Genomic DNA, 11,021 nt, shown 5'->3' with positions numbered 1-11,021 from the left:
CACACAAAACCAGCCAGAACAAGGGAGGAAGGACAGGAGGAGGGAGGAACGACAGGGAGGAGGGAGGACAGAGGAGGGAGGGAGGCAGGAGGAGGGAGGACAGCAGGAGGGAGGACAGGAGGAGGAGGGAGGACAGGAGGAGGAGGGAGGACAGGAGGAGGGAGGGAGGACAGGAGGAGGAGGACAGGAGGAGGGAGGGAGGACAGGAGGAGGAGGACAGGAGGAGGAGGACAGGAGGAGGGAGGGAGGGCAGGAGGAGGACAGGAGGAGGAGGGAGGACAGGAGGAGGAGGGAGGACAGGAGGAGGAGGGAGGACAGGAGGAGGGAGGGAGGACAGGAGGAGGAGGACAGGAGGAGGAAGGGAGGACAGCAGGAGGAAGAGGACAGGAGGAGAGAGGAAGGACAGGAGGAGGGAGGAAGGACAGGAGGAGGGAGGACAGGAGGAGGGAGGACAGGAGGAGGAGGACAGGAGGAGGGAGGACAGGAGGAGGAGGACAGGAGGAGGAGGAGGACAGGGAGGAGGGAGGAGCAGGAGAGGGAGGACAGGAGGAGGAGGGAGGACAGGAGGAGGGAGGGAGGACAGGAGGAGGGAGGACGAGAGGAGGAGGACAGGAGGAGGGAGGACAGGAGGAGGGAGGGAGGACAGGAGGAGGGAGGACAGGAGGAGGACAGGAGGAGGGAGGGAGGACAGGAGGAGGAGGACAGGAGGAGGGAGGGAGGACGGGAGGAGGAAGGAGGAGAGACAGGAGGAGGAGGGAGGGCAGTAGAGACAGGAGAGGGAGGAGACAGGAGAGGAGGGAGGACGAGGAGGAGGGAGGACAGGAGAGGGAGGGAGGACAGGAGAGGAGACGACGAGGAGGAGAAGGGAGGACAGCAGGAGGAAGAGGACAGGAGGGGAGGAAGGACAGGAGGAGGGAGGAGGACAGGAGGAGGGAGGACAGGAGGAGGGAGGACAGGAGGAGGAGGACAGGAGGAGGAGGAGGACAGCAGGAGGAGGGAGGACAGGAGGAGGGAGGGAGGACAGGAGGAGGGAGGACGAGAAGGACAGGGAGGAGGACGAGGAAGGAGGGGAGGACAGGAGGGAGGACAGGGAGGAGGGAGGACAGGAGGGGAGGCAGGAAGGACGGAAGGGACACAGGAGGAGGGAGGACAGGAGGAGGGAGGGAGGACAGGAGGAGGGAGGGACGAGAGGAGGGAGGACAGGAGGGGAGGACAGGAGGAGGACAGGAGGAGGGAGGACGAGAGAAGGAGGACGGGAGGAGGAGGACAGAAAGAGGGAGGGAGGACAGGAGAATGTAGCAGTCTAGATAATGGGCCCCAGGCACATGGTCACAGTGGAGGAACTAGCAGACCATAGTCCACAATGATTTGTTACAGACCCCCAAAGGCAGGAGCCTAAGGTTCCCAGCACAAAGAATGATAGTGTTGGCCATGGAAGTCCTAACCACCCCGTCTGATCACTCCAGGTGGCATTTAAGTAGTACTGTACTGTACCGCATACATGTGTGCACTTCTCATGTTCACTGAAAGTTTAACCTGGGGCCAGCGGTTAGCAGCGCTTGCTGCACACGCCCAGTGGCCTGAGTTCCATACCTGGTTCCTGGTTCCCACAGGGAGAGAAGTTGTTTCCTGAAGGTTGACTTTTGACCTCCATATGTGTGCAATGGCATGTGCGCTCCCCCTTCTCTCTCCCTAGCCACACACACAGGGAGAAGAAGAGAAGGAGAAGGAGAGGAGAAGGAGAAGGAGAAGGTGCTCACTAATTGGCTATCATAATTTTCTCCCTCTCTCATCTAGAATGTGTTTCTCAAATTTAACACATGTCCTATTTCTACCAGCACTTCAAATGGCAGCATACCCAATCCCAGACACACAACCAGCATGGGTGAGCATCGTCTCTACTCCAAGCACAATGGTGAGCCCTGAGGATGCTCCCGACGCTCCCCCAAGGGAAGAGGATAGAAATGGCTCATCGCCATGCCGTACTGCAAGCGCAACGGCCCAGGTACAATGGGAAGGGTAGGCCGGTCAGATCTCAGTGGGTCTGATGATGGCCACGACAAAAAGCTGGAACTGGAAACTGAGGTAAGAGAGTCTACTTAAAGGCTTTCAGCAGAGGAGTCCAATGCATAGGTCAGCATTGTAGAAAGAACCACTTCAGAAGAAAGGAGAAAGATGTTAGGGAGGGTATGAATAGTCCCAGACAAGAAATGGTACCCTAGACAAGACAGTGCAGGAAAGGGGGGAGACTGGGAGGGGGGGACGGAGGGCTGTTTAGATAGAGGGTAAGAGCTTGTGCTGCTGTTACAGAGGAGTTTGGTTCCCTGTACCCATTGGCAGCTCTTAGGATCTGTAACTCCAGCTCCTGGGGATCCAACACCCTCTACTGGCCTCTTCTGGCACAGCACACAGACACAAGCACATATACATTATTTTTAAAAACTAAAATAAACTCTTTAAAAAGTGATGGATTTCAGTGTCTATACAGTGAACACCAGAGGCACTGATGTTTAGGAGAGAATGTGACATAGAGGCCTTTGTATGTAGTAGAATATTTGAAGGTGTGTTACTTTTTTTTATGTTGCATTTGTTTAACTCTGTGAAGCTGTGTTACTGTGCCTGTCTAAAACACCTGAGAGTCTAATAAAGAGCTGAGCGGCCAATAGCAAGGCAGGAGAAAGGATAGGCGGAGCTGGCAGGCCGACAGAATAAATAGAGGGAGGAATCTGGAAAGGAGGATCAAAGAGCTAGCAGCCAGAGAAGGGGAGGGCCCAGGGGTTAGCCACGCCAGCTACACAGCAAGCCACCAAGTAAGAAACAAAGAAAGGTATTTAGGAATAGAAAAGGAAGATCCTGATCCAGCTGGGACCTCCTGCTTTCCTAAACTCTCCCCCCCTTGCCCTCCATTACCCCCTCAACCCCATTTTGCTCATGTAGATCTCATCCATTTCTCTGTCATTGGGCAATCCCTGTGTCTTTCTTAGGGTCCTCTTTACTAGGTAGCCTCCCTGGAGTTGTGAGTTGTAGTCTGGTTATCCTTTGCTTTACATCTAGCATCCACTTATGAGTGAGTACCTACCATGTTCGTCCTTCTGAGTCTGGGTTACCTCACTCAGGATGATTTTTTTCTAGTTCCATCCATTTGCCTACAAACCTCATGATGTCATTGTTTTTCTCTGCTGAGTAGTGCTCCATTGTGTATATGTACCACATTTTATTTATCCATTCTTCAGTTGAGGGGCATCTAGGTTGTTTCCGGGTTCTGGCTATTACAAATAATCCTGCTATGAACATATTTGAGCATGTGTCCTTGTGGTATGATTGAGCATTCCTTGGGTATATGCCTAAGAGTGGAGCAGAGTGGGAGAATGGGGAGGGGGTACCATGATGAATGAAGACCCCAGGGGAATAGGAAGAAGCAGAGTGCTAGAGAGGTCCCCAGAAATCCACAAAGATACCGCCACTGTGGACTACTCGCAATGGTCGAGAGAGTGCCTGAGCTGACCTGCTCTGGTGATCGGATGGCCGAACACCTTGGCTGTCATGATAGAACTCTCATCCAGTGTCTGATGGAAGTGGATACAGAGATCCATGGCTGGCCAAGCCCCAGGTGGAGCTCCGGGAGTCCAATCGGCAAGAAAGAGGAGGGATTGTATAGGCAAGAGATATTGAGACCATGATTGGAAAAAGCACAGGGACAAATAGGAAATGCATGAACTGTGAACCAATGGCTGAGGAGCCCCTATGGAACTGGACCAGGTCCTCTAAATAAGTGAAGATAATAACCGTTGATTAGCTTAAACTGTTTGGGAGGCCCCCAGGCAGTGGAGCCCGGACCTTGGTGCATAGGCTGGCTTTTGGAGCCTGGGGCCTATGCTGAGACACTTTGCTCAGCCTTGGTGTAGGGAGGAGGAGACTGGACCTGCCTTGGCTGAGTCTACCAGGCTGGGCTGAATCCCCAGGGGAGTCCTTCCCTTGGAGGAGGTGGGAATGGGGGTGGATTGTGGGGAGGGCTGAGGGATGGGAGGAGGGAAGATGGGGGAATCTGTGGCTGGTATGTGAAATTAAGTTAACTATAAAATAAAATATTAAATAAAAAATTTTTAATTTAAAAAAAAAAAAGAAAAGGAAAATCCCAGAGGCAAAACGTAGTCAGAATAATTTAAATTAAGAAAAGCTGGCAAGAAAAATAAAAAAAAAAAAAAAAGCAGCAAGAAACTGGCCAAGCGAAGGCCAGGTATTTATAACTAAGAATAAGTCTCCGTGTGTGTATTTATTTGGGAGCTGGGTGGCAGGCCCCCCCAAAAAAGAGCAGAAATAAACAACATTTTGGCATTCCAATGTGGGCTGTATTTCCATATGGCCTGAGAAAGCTGGGAAAGAAAAAAAAAAAAAAGAGACGGCTCCTTTAAAAAGTACTGCCGCTCAGCCTTCAGCACTTTTAAAAAAAAAAAGGCAAGCTAAGTAAAAACAGCCTGTGGCAACACACAGACTGGCTTCCACAGCTAGGAAGGCTGAATGCAGTTTTCAGTCATGAATCTCTGGTGCCGGGGCTTTAGATTTGGTTTTCCCAACTCCAGAAGCGGGCGGAGCCAGCCGAGAGCCATGTGGAGAATCCAGGAGTAGGTTAGCAGTTTAAAAATTTGCTAATGTGGTCAAAAAAGACTAGAGATCTGAAGTAAATGAGTTCCAGATGGACAAACCTCTAAGCAGGTTACAGTGTGTTTAACAATGTGCGTAGGCTTAAGAAAAGGAAAAGAATGTAGTCATAGAAAAAAAGAATAGTTTATAAATTCTTTAAAGAGAGAGTAAAAGAAAAAAGCCATGTAAGGTGGGAAATATACAGGTAGTCTGGATCCTGGATGTGTTGATTCTGAATTGTTTGACTATTGAGAAGCAAAAGACAGCTGTCAGGACACACAGGAAGAGGATTGTTGAGCTTTCCAATACAAGGCAGGACAGTCCTTTGAAAGTCCTGCTTCACAGAAGAGTCTGCCAGACATCTGTAGGACACAGAGGAAAGTGACTGATGAACTTTGCCAATACAAGGCAGGACAGTCCTTCAAATTTCCTGCTTCACTGAGAATTCTGCCAGATACCATGGGCCTATAGGCTGAAGATGGATGTCCCAGTGTTGCAGAAGGAACTCTGGGTGACTGTCCAGGCAGTCTGATGTTTCTGTCATTGCTAGAGTTTCAGAAGTTGTTTGCAATGCACTTTTTGTTTACTCAGATAATATTATCCTCCTGGGCTCTTAGATGGAGTTGAAGACTAGATAGTTATAGTTGCAGTTTTCCTTAGTTATGATAGAGAGTAAATTAGGTATAAAACTTTAGATTCATTAAGATGAGATAGATAATGGAGTATTTTCTTTTAAGTTACCAAACACAAATGAACTGGTGCTATGGAATAATGCTTTTGTACACTGGTTTAATAAAATGCTGATTGGCCAGTAGCCAGGCAGGAAGTATAGGTGGGAGAAACAGACAAGGAGAATTCTGGGAAGAGGAAGGCTGAGTCAGGAGGTGCCAGTCTGCTGTCCAGAGAGCAGCATGTAATGGTACACGGGTAAAACCACAGAACACGTGGCAACATATAGATTACCAGAAATGGGCTGAGTTTAAGTGTAAGAACTAGTCAATAGTTAGCCTGAGCTATGGCCAAGCAGTTTTAATTAATATAAGCCTCTGTGTGTTTACTTTGGTCTGAGTGGCTGTGGACCAGGCAGGACACAGAAAAACCTTCAAGCTACAAACTGGAATTCATTACATTGTGAATGTAATCTTTACTTGATAATTGTTCTTATTGTGTACAGTCTTATGTTAAAGTTAAAACCTTTCTTTTTTTTTTTTTTGTTTAGACAAAGAGGGGGAAATGTTATAGAATATTATTTCAAGGTGTGTTACTTTCGTTTATGCTCTTGAATGTTTGTTTAATGATGCAAAGATGTGCTTGAATTTAAATAAAATTCACCTGCGGTCAGGAGGCTGAGTCAGCAACTAGCTGACAGGAAGTGGTAGGGAGGAGCCAGGTGGAGAAGGGGTTTATAAAGAGGGATGAGGAGAAGCATGAGGGCTTTTAGGAGAGGAGGTGAGCTACTTGCTCTTCAGCCTCTGAAGAACAGAATTCCACCTTACCCTTTGAATCTTGAGTTATTTAGTGGGACAGAGGTTTCGTTAAATTCTCTTCATAGCTTTGTGAGAGTTGGAGGAGGGGACAGATTTCCCTCCTGCTATGGCCCTTGCAGCCTAACCACTGCTGGTAGCGGAGGAGGTGCAGTTGTTGATTCAAACAGCTGTGGCTTAAAAGGCAGCAACCATTTAAATAAAGGGCAACATCTGCACACCTTTTAAAAGTGGACAATCTCCTAGGAAACTGGAGCTGACTGGCTCTGCCCCATAGCTGCCTTTTGTTGGTTCATTTGGCCAATCAAGTAACGCTCACTGTCCACTTAAATGCCAGGCACTGGGAGGGCACTGGGAGGGTTCCAAGGAGAACCAGTCTAGTGAGAAAGGATCAGCTAAGACCAGAGGAAGACACAGCCCTGGGGCCGCGCAGGCCGGAGTAAAGGACTCCCGACTTCGTGGTAGATATATGGAGCCACTGAAGGTTTTCAACAGGGGAGAGAGGACCAGAGCTCAGCCCAATCATATGCCCTCATACAGAACCAGGCTGTCTTCTTTGTTCCTCATTTCAGACTCTCTTGAGACCTCCTGTTTCCTACCTGTGGTTCTTCTTCATGGTCAACATGGTCAACACAGTGCTTATTAAGAATAGACCATAGGGGCTGGAGAAATGCCTCGGCAGTTAAGAGCACAGGCTGCCCTTCCAGAGGTCCTGAGTTCAATTCCCAGTAACCACATGATGACTCACAACCATCCGTAATAAGATCTGGTGCCCTCTTCTAGCGGGCAGGCATAAATGCAGAACACTGTATACATAATAAATAAATAAATACTTAACAACAACAACAAAGGATAGACCATAAACAAATGTTGAGAGTATATAATCTCTCTCTCTCTCTCTCTCTCTCTCTCTCTCTCTCTCTCTCTCACACACACACACACACACACACACACACACACACACACACACACTTTTAAAATACGATTATGCTATGTAGCCCAGGCTGGATTTGAGCTCTAAAATCTTCCTGCCTTAGTCCCCAAAGTGCTTGGGCTATAGGACTGAGGCTACACCTGGCACATATTGGGTCTTATTACCCGAAGAACACAGAGGGGAACTATGTGAGAGACTGGTCAAAGCCAACACATATGTGACCCTGGACAAAGGAAGCTCTCTGAGGGCCAGTGACATGACTCACTACTGGGTAAAAGAGCAGCTGCCGACCCTGACCCTGACTTCTGCCAGCTGTCCTCTGACCTCCACACTCAATGGTGGCATACGCACACACAAATAAATAAACACATTGTAATTTAAAAATAAAAAGAAGCTCGCCTAGGGTCCCCCAAACACACCAAGAACATGGCCCCATCCCTTTTGCCCAGGAATCGACAGCTCTAGCCAAGAGTTGTATTTTGTATCTTGTATTTTATTTGGTCTTTTGGCAGTGTGATGGATGGAACCCAGAGCACTGCACTGAGGAAGTGCTGTACCCCTGAGCTTACTTACACCCCAGCCTGTGATGAAGTACCCTCTAAGTTCCTAGTCATTCATTTCTAAGCAGCCTGACCACTCCTAGGGCCGTGTGAGGATTTATAGTAAGTGCCAAGGCCAGAGGAATAAATTCTGCGCCTGATGAGGGAGAGGAGCAGTATATTTTACTGAGCTTTTACTGCCTGCCCGTCACCAGGCAGCATTCCTTCACACACGCCTGCGCATGTGACAAGGGGGTGAACAGCTTGGAGTCCCCTACCACCTCTTGACTTTTGGCTCTAGACCCGGCTCTTGCTATCTGCAGAGGCTCTGAGTTGATTCTCCCCTTCTGAAGGGCTTATTCCCTCTGTGAATGCAGGAAAACCTCCCGCCTCACTACAAAGCATTGATGAAATCCAAGGGCAATGACCGCCAAGGTGAGTGAACACAGTTAGCAGAGATCTTATCAGCACCTAGGTACCGGCTTCCGTTTCTTAAGGGATCAATCCTTCAATTCCATATCGACCACACACTGAATATTTACTATAACTAATAACCAGCAGGAAGGGCTTAAGAGAACCGAACAAACCGGCAGCAGATATCAGGGAGCCCAGAACCCCTCTGATTTCAGTAGACGAGCTTTTCCCAGAAATAAACTCCACTTCTCACATCGGTCTGATATTAAAAGGAGTTCACAACATCTGAGTCTGCTCCATTCCAGGAAGATGTCCCATGACAGGGTGGAGGATGGAGGACCAAGAGCATTACAAAAAATGCCAAAGAAGACTCTGCACATGGTTAAAGGTTGCGCATAGTATTTTCTCCTTGACGCCTACGTAAACTTGTGTGATAATGGCTTTGAAAATATTGCACTGCCCGCTCTGCTCCTTGCCTGATGGCACCTGGCTCACACGGCTCTGGGCAGCTCCATCACCATCCCTACGCCAGGCTTACCTGCTGGGTTGCTTCATGAAAGAGTTCCTGTGGAGACCTCTGGGCCATTCTCCAGGAAGTGAGGTCCTGATACTCTAGGTGGGGGGACCACTCTGGAAAGCAAACATCACTCTTGGTCAGGCCAGCTCCTCCCTCCCTTGCTGCTTCTCCTCTGTCCAGCCTTCCTTTGCACTAAGTGGAAGGGCCTGCGTGAAGCGGAAACCTTGTTCGGACCCCATCTATAGATTCCTGTCCCCAGTGGCCCCTTTGGTACCTCAGTCATGATCCAGAGCCCACCTGCTCATTTCCTGCTGTCCTGAAGCCACAGGAACCCCTACAACTCCCGGCTCTGAGAACTCCTGAAAATATGGGGCGGGGGACGGGAGGTGGGTGGGTGGGGTGACTGCTCAGCTGCCCAGCCCTTAAAGACACAGCCCCACACTCCATTCCCCAATGCCTTGGGAACACGTTGTCCAGGGCAAAGGGCCTGGCGGTCTCGCTGGAACCCGTGCTGGTGGTGAGTGCAGGTGGAACGGACCCTAGGCAGAGGGGGAGAGGGAAGATTAGGGGGTGTCTTGAGAGTCCCCCGGAGCCTGGCCAGAACAGGGCAGGTGAGAAAAAGATGTTCTGGCCCACCAGTGGAGTCGGCCCTGGCTTTCCTGAGGGAACCCGTCCCAGGACCTTTGGAAGAAGCAAAGGAAGGAGAGAGAAGGGCGGAGGGGACCCTGCTCCCCGATCCTGCGGGGAGAAGATTCCAGAGCGAATGAGGAGAGAGGAACTGGGGAAGACTCCCGTCAAGGGCTGGGTGTGGGACGCATCACCCCAAGAAGAGCTGGGGGCTGCGGGGTGAGGCTTTGGGGGCCAGGGTCAGGTCCCCACCACCCAGGCCGCACTTGCCCCTCCGCAGAGCTGCACCCGAGCCCTCACCTGCTCCTGCCCGGGCTCCCGCGGCCACGCCCGCCCCGCCACGTGGCCGCGCTCCGGTCCACCTGCCCAGCGGCTCACGCGACCCCGCCCCAGCACCCCCGCACGGCATCTGGACCGGAGACCCGGGCCCCGGGCACCACCTGTCCCGAAGGGCGGCGGTTCAGCCAGGTGACACCGAACAGGCAGGGAATGGAGCTTCTAGGGACAAGAAAGCGCCCCAGGCATGCTTGAGAGGCAGGGGGATGACCCTCACCGCTTAGGCAAGCCCCCCCCCCCCCGGAACTGCTTTCCCTAGGGGTGAAATAAGGTTTCCAGGGTCTGGGGGTGCAGGGTGGGGGGGGGGAGAGGGAAATTAACCTACAGAGAGATTAAATCATCTCCGTTTTCAACCTGGCATAGTTCCGAAACCTTAAATAACTTGCTAGGCTTCCATGTGGGCTTCTGAGAAACGGGAGGGCAGCTGGGAGTACTTCCCACGCCCACACGCCTTTGTGTGAAATACCTAAAAATAGAGGCTGTTCTTTTAAAACAAAGGGAAGGCAAAGCCCCGGGAACGCTGGCGGCGCCCTATCCTCCTCTCCTTGCTGCTCCAGCGGAGTTGTTCCTGCGAAGGTGTCTTACGTAAAGTTTGCCGTCCGATCCTTTGTAACTGTACGGTTCAGCGCGGTTAATCTCGCTCACCGTGTCGCGCCACGAACGAGCCATCACCTCCGCCTAAAGCCCTTTCCTCGCCCCCATACAGCTCCCCCGCCCCCACCCGCCTCCTGTCTTTTTGTCTACTCTGGATATAGCCAGCCTCTAAATAGCATAGTACAATATTTATCATTTTGTGCCTGGCTCGTCACACCAAGTCCCCACCGTCCGTTCTATGCTGTGTGCACCAGCGACAGCGCACTGCGGGGAAAGAGGTTTTCGTTGGTTTGTGGAGTTTCGTTTTTCACTTTTGGCTTTCCAGTGCTGGGCGTGGAATCCAGGGCTTTGTCCCGCTGGCCTCTCTTCTACCCCTGAGCTTTATCCCCAGCTTGCAGAGGAGTTTTCATAACCCATCTCTGCCAGAAGCAAGTCACACCCCTCCCTCCCTACTTCCCCCAGAAGGAATCACAGGTTAGCCGTCGGTGAGAAGAAGATGGACAGACCGACAGGAGGGTATACTGCTAGATCCCACATGGCCACTGCCCAGCCAGTAAAGCTTTCTTCCTTCCTCACTTTTTGGGTGATACCTGACATTTTTTTTTTTTTTAACTTTAATTAGGTTCCTGTTTGCTGCCGACTTGGGGGGGGGGGTCGGGGGGGGGGAGCCTCCTGCTGAGCATCAACCTGAACTTTGGGGAATCCACATTCAAGCTCACCTCAGCCTGAGTTTACAACATGAGAAAAGGAAATGCACCTCTCTATAACCACTGCTTCCTGCGGTTAACCCTTTTCTAAATAAAGGAGAAGAGCTTCCTTCAAAGCTTTTTAAGTGTCTTCTAAACCTTAGAACACGTGTATTCGTGTCATTTAAGGCTAAATAGAGAAACCCAGGTGTTTGCAAAAAAAAAAAAAGAAAGAAAGAAAAAGAAAAA

The 11,021-nt window shown here is 50.6% G+C and overlaps 1 protein-coding gene across 1 annotated transcript in view; it reads right to left on the bottom strand.

Annotated features, from left to right (window-relative positions):
• Slc12a8 (solute carrier family 12 member 8) overlaps positions 1-9,604 on the bottom strand; it is a 147,132-nt gene extending 137,528 nt beyond the window's left edge. Inside the window, exons 1-2 of the mRNA XM_036203779.1 lie at positions 9,457-9,604; positions 8,551-8,642 (exon numbers count right to left, since the gene is read on the bottom strand). Of these exons, the coding sequence (XP_036059672.1) occupies positions 8,551-8,642; positions 9,457-9,565 (201 nt within the window). The 5' untranslated portion in view covers positions 9,566-9,604. The remainder of the gene's footprint in view (positions 1-8,550; positions 8,643-9,456) is intronic.
• Between the last annotated feature and the right edge of the window lie 1,417 nt (positions 9,605-11,021).

Source organism: Onychomys torridus, chromosome 12 (assembly GCF_903995425.1).
Source record: "Onychomys torridus chromosome 12, mOncTor1.1, whole genome shotgun sequence".
In the NCBI taxonomy this organism is placed as follows: Eukaryota; Metazoa; Chordata; class Mammalia; order Rodentia; family Cricetidae; genus Onychomys; species Onychomys torridus.
Note: the sequence above shows the minus strand (reverse complement) of the source record. Positions and strands in the feature narration are given on the sequence as shown.